This window comes from Puntigrus tetrazona, chromosome 7 (assembly GCF_018831695.1).
Source record: "Puntigrus tetrazona isolate hp1 chromosome 7, ASM1883169v1, whole genome shotgun sequence".
NCBI classification, from domain to species: domain Eukaryota; kingdom Metazoa; phylum Chordata; class Actinopteri; order Cypriniformes; family Cyprinidae; genus Puntigrus; species Puntigrus tetrazona.
Window position 1 is genome coordinate 35,555,899 of NC_056705.1, and position 22,927 is coordinate 35,578,825.

The following is a 22,927-nucleotide window of genomic DNA, read 5'->3' on the forward strand; positions in this document are numbered from 1 at the left end:
TAAAATGATACTAAAGGAACTTTTTAGACGATTTGATATTCTAACGGGTTTAAATAAGAACATGTATTTAAAAATGATTAAACTAAATTGATGCTTCAATGCAATAGGGAAAAAATGTGTAAAACAAAATTTATTTTAAAATGTATTTATCGCTGCAGTATTCTTCAGTATACTTTTTGAAGTCAGTAATGCTCTATTTTCAGAGTTTGGTCTTTAAAGGTCTCATTTTAATACAAGATAGCTGTCTGTCATTTCAAAAATGGTGATAAATATTATGCTATGCTCTGCTTTCCATTGTTTTGACCTAAAACATAAAACTGGATTCCTAAGGTACTAAGTACATCATGTTTTCTTAAAAAAAAAATAGACCCTACTTCAATAATCATACATGGACTAATGGCAACAAAACATTAATCGGAATATGTTTATTTAACAATAACCCAATATTTGAAGAGCCCACCCAAACCGACCACAGTAAAATAAGATCTGCTTAATTTATAAATATATACATAGTTTGTTCGTAATTGAGAACACTGCAAAATCATCACTTCAGTTTGAGAATGTAACAACTGTAACAAACTGAAAACAGCACATTTAAAGACACTCTAAAGACAGCTCATAGGTAAATATATGTTTCTTGTTGGGGACGTAACACATTTAGCTGGAGTATAAAATCTAAATCAAAGTGTTGACCAATTTCACATTTCACAAAAAGGTTTCTAAACACATATAGTAGCAGGGACGAAACTAGATAACTAGATCATTTGGATTGACTGGAATTTGGACTATATGGTAACAATGTTGTAACATTACATATACTAATTAAATAGTGCCACTGAAACACTGTAACATAATATAACTTATTCATAAAACCGTCACTAAATATCGCCTTCATCACAGGAGGAATACAGAAAGAAAAGACAGTCTGTATTTGGACAGAAGCCATGTCATCGTCTAAAGTGCCTCACCGATCAACAGCCAGGTAACTTTTCACTTCGAAATATTTTCAGTAACCAAATGAACGTACCGCAGCAAGAGAAAACACGAGCTTTGAGAAGTCTCAAATACAGACTGCCCTTTCGGCGAGGGGTTTGGGTTGTCCGCCGGAAGTTCATGCGACAGTCTTTAACGGCGGCTGTTACTGAAAGGCTCCCTGCACAGCTGAAGACGCTGCTGTGGCGGCGGCGGACTGGAAGGTTCGGTTAGTGACGACCCCCTGAGAAAACTCTTCCTGCGCCTTCTGGAAGCTCGCGCCTGTGTGTCTGTACATGGAGTGAACCTGAAAACACAGAGGAAGTCGGTGCGCGATCCCAACCTGAAGTACGTTATCGGTAATGAACGATATGTAGCAATCAGCATTTGAAGCGGATCAAAAAAGCGTTTCAGGACTATTTCGATGAAGGTTTGCATCCGTTTCAAATGTTGATCAGTGTATGTAATGTACACACTTACCATTTTCAGTAAGATAACTGACAGAACAGCATTGACGGTGAAGAATCCAGCCACCACCATCATGAAGACTGACACGGCTATGTTAATCTTGAGCACCGAGATGGCCGTGATCCAGCCGCTGCAAAACAAAACCATTTCAGCCGTTATTCATGCAAACAGTGCTGTATGGGACTCTCAGAGTTTTATAATGGGTTAGAGTTTGTAGAATATTAACAGTATGAAACCGTAAATGAAAAAGGCGCATTGCTGAGAAGAGCACAAGATATTTCACCAAAAATAAAAATAAAAATAAATACGACCACGAGGAGATTCGTGGAAAACAGAGGAGAGAGCCCACACTCACAGAGAGACCCCAGGAAAGTGAACGCTGGCAGATTGTGAAGTGGAGATCTGTTGAAGAAACACGCAGAGAGGAAGTAGACTCGGAGACTCTAATAACACACTCAAAAGAAGCGCCGGCGACGGAGAACCTCACCTGTTTCCCCAGCTGGGGATCCCCACACTCTGAATGATGTACACTATTACTTGGAATGAGAAAATGAAGAAGAAGAAGAAGAAACTGAAGGAGCTATCAGATCTGCAATGCAAAAGAGTTACAGGTCAAATGATGGCACAAATCCAAAAAAAAAAGAAATGATAAAATAATAAAAGCACCTACAAATATAATACTGTACCATTTTTTTTTTTTTTTAATGACAATATATTTCATGCAAAATCATTGTTTGTTTTCATGTTGACTTTTAGATCAGTGGAAAGAAAGCACCCAAAATACACAAGTGTTTATTTTATTACACAAATTTATATACTGTATTTGCAACTCTAGATTTCAGTTGCAATGCATATACTTAAAGATGGTTTACTTTTGTAGTGCTTAGGCAAAATGTTGTCGTTTTATTCATAAATACATCTCGAAGGTTTTTACAGCCTTCTTTTTCCCCCAAATGATTTACGTAACATTTATATAACATCAAACAAAAGAAAACCCCACAGATCCCCCTCTCCCTCCTCCACTGATGTTCACATGGACTATTTTTATTTTTGTCCTGACTACCTTTTTGGGCCTAGAACATGTCTGTATTGCTATGGAAGATCACAAAGCTCCGCGATTTCATCAAAAATATCATAATTTGTGTTTCAAAGATAAACAAAGGTCTTTCGGGTTTGGAACAACATGAAGATCATTTTGGGTGAACCAACCTTTTAAACAATACTTATAGTCTTAATGTACTGAAATCAGTTGTCTGGGGAAGTATTAGTTAAAAAGGCTAGTATTAGTTAAACCCTATTCACCTGTTGTGACTTATTGCAATGAGGCTGGCATGAAAATGTTATAAATTATGACACAATGCAAAATATCAATGCTGAACTCACTTAAAGGCTTTGTATACAGGTCGGTACCAGCAGAGGAAAGAGACAGGAGTGAACAAAATAAACCAGAGGATTGAGAGTCCGAAGTCCACTCCATTCTGTGTAGAGACGGTAAAATACACCAGGCAGGCCAGCAGGTTCAGAAACAGCGTCACACTGTGATCTATTATAAAAAAAAAAAAAAAAAAAAAGTCTGTTATCTAGGCTTACATAGAGCATGAACATTTCTTAAAATATTTGACAAAGCAAACAACCTTACTTATTAAAATATGTTGTAGTATATAACATGTATAGCAGGCAGAGTTTTTTGTTTATTAGTTTTAGTTATATCATTACTTTAGGTTAAGATTCAAGTAACAAAGGTTGTTTTTTAGTTGAATTTTTATCTTAAAATATGTAATAACCCCAATTATCGCAAGCCACTCCACATCTATGAATTCTGCATTCACTTACATATCCAGAGGTAGTACATCATCTTGCAAACCCTCTGATATTCCACAGGAATTTCTTCATTAAAATCCTGATAGAAGCAAGGTTTTATGGGGAAAAACTTGGGCAAAGGTGGCCAGTTGTTTTCTTTTCCTGCAAGCGAACAATTCCCTTCACGTCAAGAGACCAGAGAGAGCACAGAAGAAAGCCTTACAGAGTAAGATCGGTGTTAAGAGCGGCTCACCTAACGCTGTGTCTCGATCCCGAAGCTCCTGCTCTTTGCGCTCCAGCTCAGCAGCCTTCTTCTCCAGCTCCGCTTGCTGACGGAGGAGGTCAGCCTGCCCTGCAGCCACACTGGTCTTGTGGAGGAACAAGATACAGTACATGTTGCTTTACTGCACCATTTGTCTGTCTTCAGGAGGACGTGAATAGCTTACCTTATTTCATGATGTACGAAAGGTAAATACAGCACGCATTAGCATACAGATATAATATAATGTGTTAAGTATTACTGACCTGTGGACTGGGCTCCACTGTTGTCTGCAGGACCGCTGGTTGAGAGGCAGTTGAGATGGGAATGGTGCGCCCATCCTTAAATGAGAGTGGGGCAAAGCTTATAAACTATTCAAACTCTTTGATTGTTATTTTTTAATAATAAGCAAAAAACAAAAATAGGAATGAAGAAAGAAAGAACTCTTTTAATCATCAAGGCCCAATTTCACAGACGGGGCTCAGACTAAGCCTTAGAATAAGTGTATAGTTCAATCATGACATTTAAGTCATTTTTATGAACATATATAGGGGAAAGAAAACATTACTGGGGTGGATCTTGAGACAAAAAAAGAAACTGATGATTTTAAGATCAGTCAGTGCATATTTATTTCAATTGAAACAACTAAGACTTACATTTTAGTCTAGGACTAGGCCTTGACCAGTAACCAGGAGTAAATAAGACATTAAATTATGGATTGAAAAATGAACAATGAAAATTACAGTTTATTCCAGTATAATATTCGATTTTTTGAAGACTTCTTTTTATTTCCTATTAATTTATTTGCTTATTTATGATCCCGACAGGGTTCCAAACAGGAACACTATGATGTCATACACATTTAAAAAAAATAAATAAATTATTTTATATTTTATTTGTGTTTTTTTTTTTAACTAGACATGAAGCCAAGGACATGAGGAATTGAGAAAATATATTTAATTTGAAAATGAGGATTGGAAATTGTCATGCTTACCAGAGCACCGGCTGTAAATGGGTTATACTCTCCTATGCCATCAGCTGAAGTGTTGGTCACCCGTGTAACTGATGGGTCCTGTCAGACACATAAAATAGGACTTGTCTGTTTGTGTAGACATGTTATGCACACTTTCTGGACATGCGCCATAGCATTCTTTAAATTTCTTTCGAGCAGCATGTAAATGCTGCCGGTAGGCTAAATTAATATAACACTTATACAGTATCTTCTCAGAAAGTGATGTAGCATTGCCAAATATTTGTTTTCATTTTTAATTATTTGTTTCTAAAAGTGTATATCCTGTGTCATTATAATTCACAAACGCGGACGAAATTGAGATGCACCTGTTGGATTTGTACACCTCCTGTGAGGTAAAAGAGAGGGGAAAATGCTTGTAAAATGCTTTACGTACTATACACAATGATAAACAGGCTTACGATGGTAACCACCGCAGCAAAATCTCAGTCATTATATTTTAAAATAACAAATTTAATTTAACAAAATAACACTTCCTCTATCGTCACCACGTGCTGATTGGCTTGTTAGCCTTACAGCGAATCGTGATTGGCTGAACGCCTGTCAATCACACCTCATTACTCAAAAACCGAACAAACCAACCAAACAGGTTTGCAGCGCATACAACTTTTAACCTTTTACGTATTGCTAAAGACGTAATATATTATTAGATGTTTACCTGAAAAGGATTGACATCAACTGGCTCGGCAAAGGGGTTGTTATCGAATCCAGACATTTTGTCTTGCGGTAAGCGGCACAGGTGTACTGGTGCTCCGACTACCTGCCAGCGCAACTCCCTGCGCGCACACCTCGCTGCGCATGCGTGATGGAGTCCCACGTCACGTCACTGCGGGGTTAGTTTGAGCTCATGTTCCAGCTCCGCTTACACTGCTGGAAATGAATACCCCTCGAGCTCTGATGTGGAGCTATCCTGCTACACGCATACTTATAGAAACCTAACATTTTAATACGAAGATTTTACCAAGTTATATATAACTAGAATAGAAACATTATTTATTAATTCTAAGTATTAACCTCTAGAACTTCATAATAAATATATAGTGATACAAAAATGAAGACTCCAGGCTTTTGGATATAGTGTAAAGTGTTGCTTAAAGTTTTTATTTTGGATAAATGTTAATCTTTGGATCTTTTATAAAATTGAATAAAAGGATGCTGAGAAAATAAAATAAACTCAATTGATTATATATATCGATATAATAATAATAATAATAGTAGTAATAATAAATGCTTATTGAACAGCAAATAATGTTAGAATTATTTCTGAATAATCGTGAAAATATTTCGAAATATTACTGCTTTTACCGTCCTTTGGATGAAAAAAAATGCAGGCTTGTTAAGAAGATTTTTTTTTTAACAAAACATTAAAAGTCTTATTGTGGAAAAAACTTTTGTACATGTGACCCTAAACCACAAAACCAGTCATAAAGGGTCGATGTTTTGAAATTGAGGTCGATACATCACCTGAAAGCCTAATAAATAAACTTTCCATTGATGGATGGTTTTTGTTAGGACAAAATAGCATTTGCCTTTAAAGTTGTCTTAGCAATGCATATTACTAATCAAAAATTAAGTTTCAATATATTTACAGTAGGAATTTTTTTCCCAGAACATGACAAACAATGAACAACGCATTACACCATTTGCTAATCTTTGTTAATGTTAATCAATAAACTGTATTTTAATGAACCGTTCATTCATGTTAGTGCATTAATGTCAACAAGCACAACTTGTAATTTTAATAATGCATTAGTTTAACCTTATTGTAACGTGTTATCGAAACATACCTGTGATACTTGGTATGGGGTTTTTTACATATATAGCCCTTTGCCAGCAGTAAGACAGGTTAAACAGCTTTCACACAATTAAAATTCCCTTAGGCCGGATGCACCCATTTGGCAAAGTGTGAAATGACTAGAGCACCTCTTTCAGGTTGGCAGGACAAACGGGTAATTCAAGTTTTCCTCTAAGAGCTCAAATCAATGAATGTACAAAAACCCGACTTGGTTGGAACTAGTTTACAGTGTAATAGCTGCACAATAACTCAGACCTTTCATTCACCGAAACAGTTCTTATTCTTCAAAATGTGTAATTTATTTTACAACCATTGACTTCTTTCTCTTTCGTAAGAAATATTTGTTCAACACGACTCCACATAACACATAAGACAAATCTGAGGCCAGACAGCTGTTTGCTCGATCCTGCAGGCGGCGCGACCTGTGTCAGCAATGCATGAGATCTAAACAACACAATATAAATTAACAGTCTTAATTCTGAGATTGATGTCGTGTGTTTGTGTCCACGGACTCCTTCCTGCGAGAGAGAAAGCCTTTGCCGAACGCCATCACATGCAGGAACCTTTAACAAGCCACGTCATTGGATGTAATCACAGTTTAACACGACGGTGACAAATTACTCAATAGATGTTCATGATCTTTGCACAAACCGCAGTGACGAGGAAATGACAAATGGTCTAGACGCTGAAATATTTTGCTGGTGGCACGGGTAAAATAACCGATTTCATTCATTTCACAATCCGCTTCCTGATATATCCGTAACGAATGACGGAGAGATATCAGGATCTCTCTGAGGGCAGCACTGCTCATACAGCAGTCGAATGAGAGCCGTGAATCGAATCGGAGCGTAGCCCTCCAAAATGCACTTGTGTGGATTTTTACAGCCATTTTTTATTTAATAATTAAATATTTAAGAGGAAAAAGGGAAATATTGCATTACAGTATATATACAGGCAGAAGAGACCATTTGGTAATATATTAAGTCATATTTAAGTCAGAAATCTCATGTTTGCATGGCGTGAATGATTCTAAGATTCAGAATGATTCCGTTTAGAATACCGTAAGCAATAGTAATCCAGTAACTCTGCATTTATGTTCTAACACTGGTTTCTTAAAACAAGGCCGAGGCAGATAAGCACAATAAACAGGAATGAAAATCCAAACAACTGCTGACATAATACACTAAGTGGTGATTTGGAAGACTTTAGAGTCTTCGTTTAGCGTGGGATCCTCTGGCATTGTAACACCAGTTTGCTTGGTCCCTTTAAATGGCATAATTTCCCTCCAAGCACAACACAAAAAAGCAGCACAAACATATCCAGAGGTTTTCTCTTAAGACGCACACTCGCTCACAAAAACATACGGAGGAGCCTCGCACACATCCACGCAGACCCAAAATCCTCACATCTCCTCTGTCCATCTCATTCGCGACCGATACACGATATAATATATATGAATTCAACAACCCAGTAGTCACTGGTGCTCTGGCTTTGTACACTTTATATCACATAATATATTTATATAGATTTATATATTCCGTGTAAATAAAATTTATTAAATAGGCTTGGGGGCAAATACATCGGAGAGAATGCTGTAAACGTAAAAGCAGCCCATGGTTTAGCTTGAATTGGCGGAGTTCATCAATGGCTTCGTCTCCCGCCTTCGTAGCCCGTACACAGTCACGGAGCTCAAAGGAGATCATTCCGAATCGGAACGGTTCAGCATTCCCTTTGCCCTGCTTTCCTTCACCACACATTCTCGCATGCAGATCGGAAAGCCGCCCAAGCTCTCTCCTCCTGCTTTTCCTGTCAACATGGCACTTAAGGACTATAATGCAGCAAACGGTGACTCGGGTCAGCTAGCAGGGAAGGATGAGCTCTTTTTTTCCGTGGATGGATGTGGAACCTTGGCGGTCTTCATACCATGAACTCGTTGCTGCCGTACACCACCACCTGCTGGGGCGGCAGGTCTGGATCTCTCTTCTGACTTCCGCCCATCGGAGGGTCACGGTGCCTCTGAGGCGAGTTCTTGGTACCCTGCAGGCGCTGTTTGCCTTTTTCTGGGTTGAAGGTGCCGCGGCTGGAGAACTGCGGTCTTTCTTCTCCATCCTGCTCGGGCTGGTCCAGGCTGTCAGGGGGGCTGGATAGATATAATCGCGTAGAAGGGGATTTGGAGCGCAAATGTAATTTCTGGGTTCGTGCAGGTGGTGGCATGTAGGAAGATGACACGGAGGAGACTGTAGAACTGGAGTCTATGGAGTCTAGGGATTCAGGCTGCTTTCGTAGAACCCTTCTGCTCTTCCCCTCTGACTTCTTGGGCCTCAAGGCGGCCAGCGCTGGGCCTCGCTCTGTTGAGAGACAAAGAGAGCAGAAATGAGAGGTGTGCTAGGGAGTAAAATCCTTGAAGTTCTGACAGTACTAATTTTAAGTTAGTTTTCTTTTAGCGTGCCAGCAGGGCACCAGTGTAGCTTTTCCCATTTTAACGTGACAAAACACTGCATTGCTGTTTTTTATGTCATTGTTTGGCACAAAGCTTCAGACAGATTAAAAAAAAAAAAAAAAAAAAAAAAAAAAAAAAAATCGCATTGTACTCCATGATTCATTACAAATAAATCTGATTGTCCAGTTGATTCAGTAACCTAAAAAGAGTCAAAAATAAACTACTCGCATTAAAATAGTTTAATATGAACTTTCAGTAGCTACTCACCAGAGAAGTCCGAAGTGGCTCCCTCAGAGTCCACATTCAGGTTTTCAGAGCTGTCTGCTGTGCCTATAGAGGCCTCTGACTCCAGAGTTTCATCATCGGACGCCCGCGGCTCCAAAGCAAGCATCTCAAATGTCAACTCCTCCCTATGAGGTGAAAATCAAACAAGTTTTGGTTGTGGTCAGTCAAGAATACTTTATAAAAAACTGCAGTTTAGGAGTTACGAGCAATTTTTGACTTTTGATCACTGTAGCGCCCCGTCAGGCCGATTAGGGCGAACCTTGGTCAAGTTGTAGGCAATACGAGTACTATCATCCCTCTAAGTCTGAAGTCTCTATGACTTTCCATGTGGTCTGCACAATCGGTTTTACATGGAGATCGCTGATCCGTGAGCATTGCAATTACGTAAACCCCTAATTAAAAAGTTAATGCAACCAATCCCAGAAGCTAAAACTGGTTCTCTTACTTCTCTTTCTGCAGACTCTCAATCTGTTCAGTCAGGACTTTCTCTTCCTGCTGCATGGCGACTTGTTGTTGCTCAGAGACTTCTGGGTCTCTGCTGGCTTCCTCATCTCCGCTCTCTTGCATAACCTCCGGGGCGGTCGGGGACCGAGGACTCACCGGAGGAGACGGTGTGTGATACCTCACCCTGTGCACCTGGCCCTTACCCTTTCAAAACGAAACACAGACAACACTGTGAGTGGAAGAACTCGAGATATAAGGGTTTGCTATTAACACTGCTACAATCAAAGCATCTGCTAGTTTCATTCTCAAAACTCATTCAGGCTACGGAAATAAAACATGAATACAGGGGCCAAAATGAACGTTTTAGTCCCAATGGCAAATGCCTCGTTTGGCTATTATTTTTTATGTCATTTGATTTGCTCATGTCCTTGATTGTCAGAAATCTACACAGCAAAAGAAATTGTGCACGCAAGTGTGTGTATGTGTGTGTGTGTGTTTTCTTCTTCTTGTTTTTTTTTTTTTAAGTAGCCATTTGGCTCTTGAAAATCTTCATTTTGGACCCTGGATGGACAACACAGACTCACTTCAGCCCAAAGCTGTTACCTTTCTGAATGAGTTTGACTGCACATTACCAACCAGAGAAAGCAAGTTTAAAAAAAAACCAAAATGTAAAATATTAGGCACATGGAGTGAATGCAACAAACATTTCTCTTAAAAGTTCCCAAGTCATGCAGTGCAAGATTATGAAAATGTAACAAGGTGATTTGTCTACATTGATAAAGTGCAAAGTGACTAACATCTAAGCTCTTGAGTTTGATGCTCAAGCGTCTGTATGTCATGATCATGAAGACAGACGGACCACACAGTGCTGGGACGCGGCATACGTGATGACACTTACGGTAGTAGCGAGTACATAAATACCTACCGCCGCAGCACTGCGGGTTATGCTCATAAATCTAACAGCAATTATTACGGGTTTCTGGATTCGAGAGGAAAGGGGAGGGAGAGGAGAAACGGGTTAGTGTCAAGACAGAGCTAATGTGGGTGATTCACTCAAGTAGAACATGATCTTGGAACAACATCCTTTTTGGTCTTGAAGCAATGTATCTGTCAGATTTAAAATGAAGCTTATAACTGGGGTTGGAGGTGGGGGTTTTGATTTATGCTTATGGTGGGGGTTGGAGTTTTATGCTCATCAACCTGTCATTTCCCTCTAACTTTAGAGTTGGGCTTGGGGTCAATTTGTGATTGTGAGATAAGAATGTTGTCCCAATTTATTCAGATCAACATCTTTTAACGTTGTAGGTTAAGGAACAATATTCCTGTCGGACAAACCGCTCTAACTCTAATCATTAACTACCTCTAAAAGAGAAGGGGAAATAAAAGGTCGATAAAAATGTTGTTTCAGGTCCAACAAGGATGTTTATCTAGAAATAGGTTTTGGACATTTGGGTTATGCGAATATTTGTGAAAATATGAAATTTGCTCTGAACTCTTACCATGGACCTGCGGATGAATGTTAGTCGGCTCTTGGCTTTGTTCTCCGCAAATTCCAGAGTGTTGATGTCCTTCAGTCTGGCCTTATATTTATTCATCTGCTCGCAAATGATCAGCTCGACACACCTTTGAAAGAAAGAAAGAAACGGAAGTGTTTGAATCACTACCCTAACTGCCCTTAATCTTATCAAACTATACGCATTAAGAGATGCCCATTACGCTGTGGTTTTCCCAATGTCCTGAACGCTCCGCAGAGGGTCAGTAGTGTCAGGGCACCGAAGGATACAAGGGGCAAACACAATAGCCAGCGCATTAGCGGACATGCGGTTTGTTTCTTCCTGCAGGGCAATCCTGTGGACATCAGAAACAAGACTCAGACCCGATTTCATAGCGAGGACATCATTTTACTGTTATCACTAAAGGCCAACATTCTGCACAAAAAGAAATAATAGATATTGCGTTGCAGTCATTTTCGCATACGTGTTTTGGTGACACGGAAAGTTGCATTTGCCGTCTCACCTAACCAAGTGGAAAATAAGGCGCTCCAGAGTGTTCAGATGAGTTCTGCTGAGCTGGTCGATTACAGAGTAAACCCCTCGAATCACTTCTTTTTTGTCTTGAAGACCTGAAGAGACATTACATCTGTGTTCAAACAGTGTGTCTTCATAAATGTCCAATTTCTTTAAACAATTGAGGATTTATAATAGTACTGCATCTGTAGACTGGCATAAAAAGTGTACAAAAATGTTTCTATTTAAACATTTTGTTTTAAAACTGTGTTCTATATTCTTTTATCATTCAATTGCTTCAATAGAAGATACAACCTAGAAAAAGAATTAAACCAAATATAAATCCAAGGCATCAACAAAAGTCGAGTGATCTTTATGTTATGTTTTTTCCAGCATTATCAATAAAATAAAACATTTTTATACTACATTTTTATACTGTGGTGTGTCTTGGGAAAGGCTAACAACCCCTAATGTGAAGTCATAAATCATATGCCACATTGCATACAAGTACAGTTTCAAAAAAACTAACAAAAACAAACCAACAGCACAAGCTAAAAATACTCCAAAACTGTATTTGCCATGCTGAACGCTAATGCAATAAGTGTGACAGAGCATGCTTGACAGCCATCTGCTTACCCATGGCCCTCAGGAATTCCTCATACAGTTCAAAGGTCATCAGAGGATTAGGCAAGTCACGTAACCACTGCTTGAAAACGCTTGCAATGACATTAATATTATAGTCGTCCAGATTCACGCCATTTACATCTGAGGACACAAAATAACAGATGTCACTTAGATGTAGATATAGTTACTATAGATGTAGTAGATATATTACTATAAGTGGTACTGTAGACAAGATATCAGAATCTTGAATCCAGAATCCAGATACATTTACTTCTGAAGAAAAAGTTAACAAGTTTAATATTACTTCACTAAAAACTACAGCGCTATATGACCTCAGCTGATGTGACCAATGATGGCAATAAAAAAACAAAGACTTTTTGAAACAAAGAATAAAACTCTCTAATTCACACCTTTTAAATTCATCATTTGACATTTGTTTTTAAGTAAAAGAGTGAAAAGACTATACAGACAACGCATTGTTTTCTTAACTGTCCAAAACACGTGAATATGAGACACTTGATTGGTTGGAAACATCCGGCCCTAGCACTGTAACACCATGTTATTTCACACTGTCATTAAAAAAAAAAAAACATATAATTTCACTCAGTAAAAGCTCTCATATCCCAGCTCCTGGTAGAGATTTCATAGCCATGTGTAAAGCTTCTAAATTACTTTTACCCAGGGGTTAAATTGGGGAAAATAACAATGATAATTTAGGATTAAGTGCATTATAGCAATCCCTATAATGTGTCATACCTGTGTCCAGACCCTGTTTCAGCTCCTTAATCTTATTGGCGGATCCAGACTTCCTGTAGATCCCTTCTGTGTACAGGCCATGCATCTCAATGTAATTGATAAGCTTCTCGACTACTAAAGGCACCGCTCGCTCATCATTGGTCAGCCGGGACAATTCCACGGCAAACTGCCTTGACGAGAGTTCAGGGTCATACTGCACGTGGAAAGAAAAGAAACATGCTTCATCACAGCCCAAATCACATGAACGCACTTAGCAGAAAAAGGAGAAAACTCAAATCTTACCTTCTTGCTGCATTTGGTGGTCATTTTCTGACAGCACTTTCTGTGACACGCATAGCGGCACACTACACAAGACACAGACATCTCATTCATTCTTATTTTCAACGGCAGCACATACATCACTTTTTTTTTTTTTTAAAGAAAAAGCACTGCCACCTAAAATAAACCCAATTCAAGTCGACATTCTTCTCTCACTGTAACATGGCGGAAAACATCCTGCTCTACAAAGCCAAACTGTTCTCTGTTCGAGCCGAGAGGCCATGGGCTTGTTGTTTGTAAACAATCTGATTATGCTGAATTGAGTTCAGGGTCACTTTGATGCGGAGACTGTGGACATGGGACTCACGTTTGCAGACACACGCCTTGTCCATCATCCAGATGAGGGAGGAGCAGTACTCGCAGTAGGTGGGAATACTGTACTGAGTTGATTTGAAAATGTGGCCGTTGTGTTCCTCCACCTGAAACAAACAAAGGCAGAGTGTCAGTTGATTTCCGTGAAAAATGGAAACGCTAATTCAGCTCGCAAAACCTCTGAGTGTGATTCCACTCACTATATCTGTATCCTTTTTTCTTCGTTTCTTGCGGTCTGGTTTGGGTGCCTGTGGGAAGAAAAAAAGCAATAAAAATAGTTTTAGAAAATATATTCACTCTCTCTCTCTCTCTCTCTCTCAATTAAAATCAATCAATCAATATCTATACCTATATATATATATATATATATATATATATATATATATATATATATATATATATATATATATATATATATATATATATATATATATATATATATATATATATATATATATATATATATATATATATATATATATATATATATATATATATATATATATATATATATATATATATATATATATATATATATATATATATATATATATATGAATATATATTGTATATATTTGACCACTGGGCTGCTTTGAGAAAATATTTATTACATATTTTGTTATTATGAGGAACATAAACATTAAACCTATACATCAAAACACTATTTAAACCTATGCATTATTCTCTGCAAATTTTAAATCATAGAATAATTTTCAAATCTACATCAATCAATCAATTTCTGTCTCTCTCTCTCTCTTCTAATTTGAACTCTAACTTACTAATTTTTATATATATATATATATATATATATATATATATATATATACACACACACACACACACACATTTAAACAAATTAGCAAATAGTTGTTAAAAAAGTATGTATGGTAAGATACATTTACCAAATTTTTATTTCTGACCCATATCTAAAAGTTCACTGGTCATCCTGTTCCACCTTGTTACTTTCTGCGAGTCCTATTTTGTATACTGGTCATGAAATGTGCTAGTGACTGTATTAACACTGTACCCTGCTCATACTGCTGTCCAGAGGTTTGTGTTCGGTCATGAACTCATCCAGGAAGACTTTGAAGGTGTTGACCCAAACTTTCACCGGTGACTCGCTCCAGTCCCTCTGCTCCTGACGCATGTTTTTCTCCAAGATTTGCTCAAAGAGGGCGTAGAGATCCTTATAACGAATGCTTTTCCCATCGTCCATCTGCACATGGACCAAAAACAATACATCAGTTACTGACATAATGTCCTAACCAGGCACAATGTGACGACAAGCAATACATCACATCTCTCGAGGGATGTTCAGATTCTTTTGCAAAAACAAAACCAAACATTCTACGTTTTGATGGTAATATGACAGAATTTATCTGGGTGATAACAGTAATACAAATGCTTTATAAAGGTACTTACAGCTAAAGCTGTTGAGTATGAGTTGAAGATATTCATGCGGAACTCCTTTAGGGCCTTTTTGAAGACGACATCCACCATTGTGTCTTTCTTACCATCTTCTGTGTCCAAATCAGTAATCTGTCAGGTTTAAAACAGGATTATGAAGATTCTTTTCATCAATAAGTGACTACAACTTCAGTAGATTTAGGTAGAAAGCATTTGTCACCTTCTTCATGAGGAAGTCATTCATGCTCCTGTAGTCATTGGCACATGTGAGTATCTGCAGGGCATCGTTCTGCCACTGGACGGGCTCCAGAGCCACGCTGCTGATCTTCACACTCCGCCTGCGCTTCACTTTAGGGGACGGGTCTTTATTCTCCTTAAACTCCCTCTGTAATGTTAGGTCTGGACTTTGAGGAGGGGTCAGCCGATCTACCCCTGTAAAAACAGAATGGCAGTGTTATCATCAACAAAACAGCTCAATTTTCAATTTACTTTTTACCTTTTTTATCAACTCACCTTCTTCCATTAGAAGTGCTGTTTCAGCATATTCTCCTTCTATAGCATCGCTGCCACACAGCAGCCGTTCTCGGGAGGTTTTCTTCTCTCCATGCCTTGCCTTTCCCCAAAACCGCATTTTAGTGCGAACCCTGCAGAACATACATGATGACTAGGACAGCAAACATTTTAAAGGAATCACACTCATTCTTAAAATTTATTTTATGTCCCACACATTTTCTTTCTTAGACACATAAATTGTGTGTGTGAAAACCAGGCTGAAAAACCAGCAGTGATGAGGTTGAAGATGCCATAGGGACTATATATGTAAATAATATTTATATATGTATTTTTATTTATTTATATATATATATAATTTTTATTTTTTTATGAAAATATTTAAATCTTAACTAACAAACTAACTGTTTGTCAAAAAAACAAGCACCTTCCATCTCCATGAGAGTTCTTCCTCGAATCACTTTTGCCCAGCTCTCCAGATGACATGGTTTTATACATGTTCTTCTGCTCTTCATTGACTGCGGTCGGCTGAAAGAGATCATTGCATAATATATGTAAGAGCGAAGGTCTCTGACTGACAGTTATTGGCACGGTTTGTCTGTCAAAACCTTCTATATCACAATGTAAGCCATTAAATTGACAGTCTGCCTGTGTTTCACTTCAGCCACTATTTTCTGGTAGGTAGTGTCCGATTAAAACATTTACAATGGGCACAAAGAGTAAGAACATGTGTTGCTCCTTAACATAGTCTGAAAGCACTAAGTGGTTAAACCAATTTCTTCTACAACACTAATGCACTAAAACTAACCAGTGGCGCACAATGAAAGTGCACTTTAAAGATAGCATATGACCAAGACAAAAATTAAATCTCTAAACTTTAAAAAACAAAACCTAGATGGGTCATTTTACAAAATAGGTACCTATTTTACAGCAACTAGTGATATTTTGCATTATTATAGCCTATAATAAATAATTAATTTTACAAATCTAACAACTTTATTTTTAATTATTTAAAGTTAAAGTTATCCTAAAATCTCAAACCAAAGTGTGTTCTGGTCTTAGGACAATGAGTCCTAAGAAAATGTTTCATTTAGGAAAACTGACATCTTATTCCCAGGTTGTGTCAAATAGCTATCCTTTATTTGAACAATTTACTATTCTACAAATAATGTTTTAAAATGTATTCATCTGGTATTAAAAAAAGGAGGCACCGATTTCATATAATGTCCCAGATAATGACTGAAGTCTACTGTATTGTTAACCAACAAGACTGGAAAGAGGGATTATTAGAAAGACAGCTACAGAATAAGACAGATAGAATATGCGCCATGACAGTTCCATGGCTTTAGCCTCGGTGAATTGTTGCAGAAGAGAAGACAAAGCTAGATGTTAAAGCATGCAGTACTCTTTATCCAAGGTGGCAGTGTAGAAAGCAGAATCTCGCGTAAGGTCTTGGCTGTTGAGGAAGGTGAAACCTATTACTAGCATAGCTGTTATGTCTAGACAAGCAGCGTGGTCAGATTGTGAAGAGTGCCGTGGGTTAAACTTGACGCAAGATGCCTTTTTACATGAGGAAAGAAAAGCAAACTTCTGATGGAAGCCATCCATATCTGTGTGGCTGGTTCATGATCCAATGTACTGATGAAGTTCTGGGTCAAGTGTGAAAGAATTGTATCTATATTTTTGTGCTGATTGACAATGCATTAAAATTAGGGCTGTCAAAGTTAAAGGCTTAATTATTTATTTATTATATTTGCATCAAGAAACGAATGTAAAAAAAGATTTAATGACTAGTGAATAATTAACAGTGCTTTTGCCAAATATGTTTATGATGAGCAGAACATCCACACCAGTAGGTGTCTGCATAATTTCCAAGAACACTGTTCTACTGGCCATTGAAGCTAACAAATAAGCTAAAGTGATACAGCTATGACTAGAAACTAGCAATGATTTTTTAGATTGCGTTTTATTAATGTCTACAACAACTCCTTACAATAATGCTAATTAATTAATTATTAATAATAAATGTAATTGTTGCATTGTGTGACAAAAATACACTATATTAATGTGTGCATGCACACTTGCCTTAGATGTATCATGTAGATGTAGCAACATTTTGGGAAAAATATAATAGGCATGTAATGTAAACTAAATGATAAAATAAAACTAAATAAAATAAAATAAAATAAAACATTAAAGCCAAAAAAAAACAACTTTAGGATGTTGGTTAGGGTTAGGGTAATATATTTATATACAGTTATTTATCTAACTGTATATAAAAACAACAGATGTCTAAAAAATGTCTCTCTCTCTATATATATATTTATCTATTGACAGCCCTAATGAAAATGCAAATGATTCTTTGCATTGTAGAATTTATTTGTACAGTATTTCTATGTGGATGCAGAAAAACACCTGCCATCACAGATGAGAATAGTTTTCAAAAGGTGTTTCGGCATCTGTGGTTGAAGACTATGTCCTTCAACTGGATAGGGAGTGTAGAAGCGTTTCAGGTGGTCAGTAAGGCGATCTATCAGCTTCTTCTGGAGGAGTTAGCTGTAGAGAGAGATCTTGCTGCTGGGCCTGCTTGCGCTAACACAGACCGTTAAATTACCATTTCGGAGTCACTGTGACAAGCCTCTAGTGCGCTCTCCTCTGAGTCCTGCTTGGGGAGGGGTGTGCCAGGAGACAGAGGGGTCTCATCATACTCCTCCTCCTCTGACTCCCCCTCTCCCGTGGCGTTTGAACCGCGGGTCAAGAAGTCTGAACGTGTCCTTGCCATTCGGGCTTTTTTATGACCCGGTCGGCCAACCTAATCAACCAAATAATAAAACAAATGAAGACGCTCCTCTGTACGTCAAGGTCAGGTGACCCCACCAAGGCCTCGTATGGCAGAAAGAGCTCAAAAACAAATGTACTAAATAATGAGGAAAAAACTTGAGGTTTGTGAAAAGCTGTTTACATCTGTCATGACCTAAAGTGTCAATTGCTGCAACTCTCACCTCACTCTTAGTGGATTTGTAACCCAATAAGCTCACTTCATTCTGGACTGCTGTGGTTTTCCCTTGATTGGCTAATTCCTTATCCAACCTACAACAAATTCAAACAAAGAAGTTTATCAAAAATGAAAACACTGCCATCATTTCCTCACCTTTATATTGATCAAAAACCGCATGCATTCCTTTCTTTAGCTTTGTGTGCAGAATAGACTGGAATTTAAAGTGTTCATTCACTGAATATCCGTAAGCATATTTATGTTTCACGATATGCTTAAAAGGTTAGTTCACCCAAAAAATGTAAATTCTGTCATTATTTACTCACTCTCATGTCATTCCAAACCAACAATAAGGAAAAGAAAGAATTGTTGAATTATTATATATATATATATATATATATATATATATATATATATATATATATATATATATATATAAATGTAAATACATGTGTTATTATTGTGTTCTTTGAGTAAAAAAAGTAAAATTATGGTTGAAACACTGATATCACATGACTATTTTACCAATGTAAATGTAATGTTCGTCACACAAAGCTAAAATATGACCGTAGACCCATTTTCACTGTATAGTAAAGGACAACTTGTAAATTGTATTTTTGCATTCAGCAGAAAAAAGAAAATCAATGAGGTTTGGAAGATGACTATGAGAAGATGATCATTTTCATTTTGCAATTAACTATTTAGTAACCGGGCACCTTGAGGTCAAGCTCCTCACTTACTTTGAAACCTTGGCCTTCGGAGAAAAGAACATGTTTCCAGGTCTCTCGGACATGTTCATGTTGACATTCTGAGTGGACGGTTTCATATTTATTCTCCTTCTGGCCTCATCCCCTCTGGACTCTAGGGTCAACTTCGGTGCCCACCCTTCTGCTACATTGCGGCTGTCTTTTGTTTGGTCACTGAAAATGGAAGGAGCAGCTTCCTTTTCCGGGCCCAGCGGCTGGGAGCTGAGGTCAAGCTCTGGCTGAGCTAAGGGAGCAGGGCCTCGGTCTGTGAAGAATCTATCTGGCTTTCCTCCTGAACCTTCTTGTCTACTCTGCTCGATCCTTTGCAGGGCTTCCACCCTCTGCTTCTCATACCTCTCCCTCTCATGTTGGGCGTTATGCTCGCGTTCTTTTTTCAGAATGTGCTTCTGCTGACGGATTTGCTCCATCAACTCTTTCTCATTTTGCTGCTGCTGATGTTTCTGACGCTCTTCCTTGGCCTCATTGAGCTTCTCCAGCTTTTCCAGAACATAAAGGGTTTCGCTGCTAGGCTGGGCCGGGCTTGGCGGCTCGCTGGTCTGGGCGGCACTGTCTTTGACCTCCGGAGGCTTCACATCTGCTTCACTCAAAAAGCTTTCCTTCTGCATGCTAATAACCACAACCATAGGTCTTCGAGTAGACTCCTTCCTCTCTTTCACTGGTTTGCTGAGGCCATCGGGGCACAGGGTGGCAGAATTCATGGTGGACTTCACAATTAGAGAGCTGCTTTCTGATGGAGGGGAGTAGAAAGTTGGGAGCGAGTTCTGCATTTTGGGAGCTTCAGGTTGGCCAGCTGGTTGTGACATTATATCAGGTGCTGGAGTGTCAGAGGGCAAAGCGGACTCAGGAATGCTGGAGAACACATCGTGCTTGTCAGGTACAGAAGGAGAACCAAGGTCCTCTGGTTCAGCACAAGGTGCCTTGTCTTTGAAATAGTCGTCTATATTGAGTAGCTCAAAGCTACCCTTAGAGCTCTGGCTGTCTGGAGTACCCTGAGGAGTGTGAGGGATCTCGCTGACCAGCTCCATTGACCAGCGCCTTTCTTCCGATGGAGAAGTGCCTCCAGTGGAGCGCACTTTGAGAAGCTCCAAGCTGAATTTGGCCTGCTCCAACTCTCGCATCCGCCGGCTCTCCCGTTTGGCCCGGAACTTCTGGTTTGGATCCTCTAGAGTCTGCGGTCTTTCTCGGATTGTCACTTCAGATGTTGGTTGTACTGATGCCGTACCCTCTGTCATCTCTGGCGCCATCTCTTCCAAAACATTTCCTCCAGGCACTTCTACTGCACTGATGAGGGACCCGTCCTGCACCTCACTGGAGTCTTCCCATATGCTTTGATCCAAACCCATGTCTCTCAGCTTGCCCTCTTCTGGTAACAGACTGGTCTTTCCATTTGGCAGCTGAGTGGATTTAAGTCTCTGCTCTTGAAGATCTCTAAATCTGAAAATTTCAAAAGACCCCTTCTTAGTAGGAAGAAAAAAAAATTGTGTAGTGCTTTTCAAAATCTCATCACCTTTTCAGAAAATCATGATGCTAACGTGTATACTAGGTTAGTATCTACATAATTAATAAAATGGCTCCTTAGTTTACATCTATAACAACTATCATCAAGGACAGTAAACATTTTCTAAGTTCTTACAACAACTCTGGTGTTAAACCACAGCTTGGCAGGCTGCCACTATGAACCCTGTAAAAAGGCATTAGACGGGTGTAACCCAGACCATTATAGAGGTCACCCTCTCCAAGAAATGTATTTCAATAGAGCTGCACTTCTGCAGAAAGGGTTGTATCATACCTCTGCCTTGCCAGATAGCCTCTACCTGCTGCTTGCAGGCGGATGGTGATGTCCCGCTGCCGGAGGTAGAGCTCTCTGGCCCTGTGTCTTCTCCATGCAGTCTGGATCCGGAGAGCTGCCCGCCCCCGCCAATACTGCCTCCAGTTTCTCTGGATCACTACGGCAGCCTCCCTCCACAGCAGGAGTCTGTGCCTCTCTTTAAAGCCTCTCCAAGCTGACTGGATACAAACCGCTGCCCCCTGCTGGACATACTCAAGCCTGTTGTCCCTCTGTGAAGACTGACAGCTCCTCCACCATTTCTACAGGAGACAACACAAGACAGTGGGGATTTAATAAAAAATATTTACTCCAAATTATTTGGTGTAAAACAAAACAGTCTTATTAAAAATGCTAGTAATCTTACTCAATAAAAATACTTCGGTAAAAACATAGAAATGTCAAGTTATACATTTATAACAATTTAAAAAAAGAATCAATACAAAACTGCAATCAGTCTATCCAATTTCTTTTCTAAACATCCTTAAGTGTTTGACGGAATTTACTGTTAGAGTTAAAATAATATTTAATACTAAATCTTTTATTTCTGTAATTACTTAACCCAAAAGCCTAACCCAAATACTAGAGAGTTCCCACACCTTCTGCTCAATGAACAATAAACCTTACATTCATTTTCAGTCATTGAAGATGGACATCTAAACATTTTTAAAACATTAAACATTTCAAATAAAAAAATTAAAAAACAAATATGTTTAAAGAAAATGCTGTTTAAATGTTTTCACTGAAACTATAAAGTTTTAATTTACACACGCACACACTTATGCACACACTTATTTATTTATTTTTCTCTTTCTCAGTTCCAATTGCAATAAAATCTTGAGATGATGTTTATTTAAATATAAATGAATAAACAAATCGTTGAGGTACCTGTATCAGGGAAGCCGCCTGTTTCATTTTGAGGAAGTTCTTTCTCTCCAGAAGAGCTCTGAAACGTCGCTGAAGATTGATGATTCTACGCAGCACCTCCTGATGGAGCAGATCTTGTAGCCGCAGGCGCTCTGTTTCACGAAGAAACACCTGCCATACGCACGGATGGACAAAAAGAGGCGTCACGCGCATGCAATACTGTACATTTCCAACAAAGCCAACCATGACTGGACGTTATGTGTCATCCCAAAGGCATCAGAAAAAGTTAGACTCTAGGAATTTAATTAAGTCCTATCAAGGCAGAGGCTTGATCATACCATGGTACGGCCCACTTGGAATCCCTCGGGAGTGTGAGCCACCTGGTACAGGTACCGTCTGATAGCTTCCTGGCTGGCCTGGTTGGTACCCTCTGGTAACAGCACATGGAAGTGTCGAGCGAAGTCCTGGAGAGCAAAAAACAGAGACTTTACACCACACCACCATAGTGAATCTTTTTGTCCTTGATGGCACACACACAAAAAGTCTTTTACTTTCTGAAGCATCCAGGAAGTGACATTTCTCATTAAGGTCTTAAAACTGGGCAGATTTCAGAACACTAACATCACTGTGAAGGCATGCCTTATTGAAGTCTCCATCAATGCAGCTCGCTGGGGGTGGACAGTCTGGGAGGCAGATGCCGTTGTGTATGCAATTATTCCTGGCTGCTTTTACTGCAGACTATAGAGAGCCTCTGTGAAGTCAGCTAACTACACCAGCTTCATATCTTACAGAAATGTCTGGGGGGCGGAAACACTCAGGCTCCATGAAAAGGCACTTTAGCACACATCGTCAAGATGGAGAACTTAATGAAAATAAGTAATTTCTAAACAGTTGCTGGAGTGTTCTGAGTGGTTGTTAGCATACTGCTAATTTTTGCTTAATGATTGCTAAAAATATAACTTGTGTAACAAACTTTTTTTATCTGAATTCTTGACTAAAGACATAAAAAGTAAAAATAAGGCTTAAGAGTGTGTATTTGTGTGTCTA

At 38.7% G+C, this 22,927-nt stretch overlaps 2 protein-coding genes across 12 annotated transcripts in view; both read right to left on the bottom strand.

Moving 5' to 3' along the window:
- Positions 1–410: 410 nt before the first annotated feature.
- scamp2l (secretory carrier membrane protein 2, like) lies at positions 411–5,355 on the bottom strand. 2 transcript variants are annotated; one of them, XR_006251390.1, is made up of 10 exons: positions 5,188–5,355; positions 4,494–4,571; positions 3,766–3,840; positions 3,494–3,608; positions 3,274–3,402; positions 2,824–2,983; positions 1,928–2,029; positions 1,796–1,842; positions 1,453–1,570; positions 1,138–1,279 (listed from the first exon to the last, which is right to left on the bottom strand). XR_006251390.1 is itself a non-coding variant. In XM_043244861.1 (9 exons), exons 1-9 carry the CDS (start codon positions 5,242–5,244, stop codon positions 1,139–1,141), a joined length of 975 nt encoding a protein of 324 aa, XP_043100796.1. In that variant the 5' UTR covers positions 5,245–5,348; the 3' UTR covers positions 411–1,138. The 2 variants fall into 2 exon arrangements, 1 of the variants encoding a protein (XP_043100796.1); XM_043244861.1 differs by lacking the exon at positions 1,796–1,842 and having other exon boundaries at positions 411–1,279; positions 5,188–5,348.
- Positions 5,356–6,601: 1,246 nt separating this feature from the next.
- myo9aa (myosin IXAa) overlaps positions 6,602–22,927 on the bottom strand; it is a 96,640-nt gene continuing 80,314 nt past the window's right edge. For 5 of the 10 annotated variants that reach the window (XM_043244852.1, XM_043244850.1, XM_043244848.1 and 2 more), the window contains 24 exons: positions 22,219–22,344; positions 21,902–22,051; positions 20,978–21,276; positions 19,162–20,622; positions 18,429–18,516; positions 18,041–18,238; positions 15,854–15,954; positions 15,430–15,560; positions 15,137–15,348; positions 14,932–15,048; positions 14,537–14,725; positions 13,710–13,757; positions 13,505–13,616; positions 13,162–13,223; positions 12,880–13,072; positions 12,136–12,264; positions 11,510–11,615; positions 11,210–11,341; positions 10,993–11,116; positions 10,419–10,472; positions 10,097–10,114; positions 9,495–9,697; positions 9,032–9,174; positions 6,602–8,672 (listed from right to left, as the gene is read on the bottom strand). In XM_043244852.1, the coding sequence (XP_043100787.1) occupies positions 8,242–8,672; positions 9,032–9,174; positions 9,495–9,697; positions 10,097–10,114; positions 10,419–10,472; positions 10,993–11,116; positions 11,210–11,341; positions 11,510–11,615; positions 12,136–12,264; positions 12,880–13,072; positions 13,162–13,223; positions 13,505–13,616; positions 13,710–13,757; positions 14,537–14,725; positions 14,932–15,048; positions 15,137–15,348; positions 15,430–15,560; positions 15,854–15,954; positions 18,041–18,238; positions 18,429–18,516; positions 19,162–20,622; positions 20,978–21,276; positions 21,902–22,051; positions 22,219–22,344 (4,827 nt within the window). In that variant the 3' untranslated portion in view covers positions 6,602–8,241. The remainder of the gene's footprint in view (positions 8,673–9,031; positions 9,175–9,494; positions 9,698–10,096; positions 10,115–10,418; positions 10,473–10,992; positions 11,117–11,209; positions 11,342–11,509; positions 11,616–12,135; positions 12,265–12,879; positions 13,073–13,161; positions 13,224–13,504; positions 13,617–13,709; positions 13,758–14,536; positions 14,726–14,931; positions 15,049–15,136; positions 15,349–15,429; positions 15,561–15,853; positions 15,955–18,040; positions 18,239–18,428; positions 18,517–19,161; positions 20,623–20,977; positions 21,277–21,901; positions 22,052–22,218; positions 22,345–22,927) is intronic. The other 5 variants (XM_043244856.1, XM_043244849.1, XM_043244857.1 and 2 more) reach the window with 3 other exon arrangements.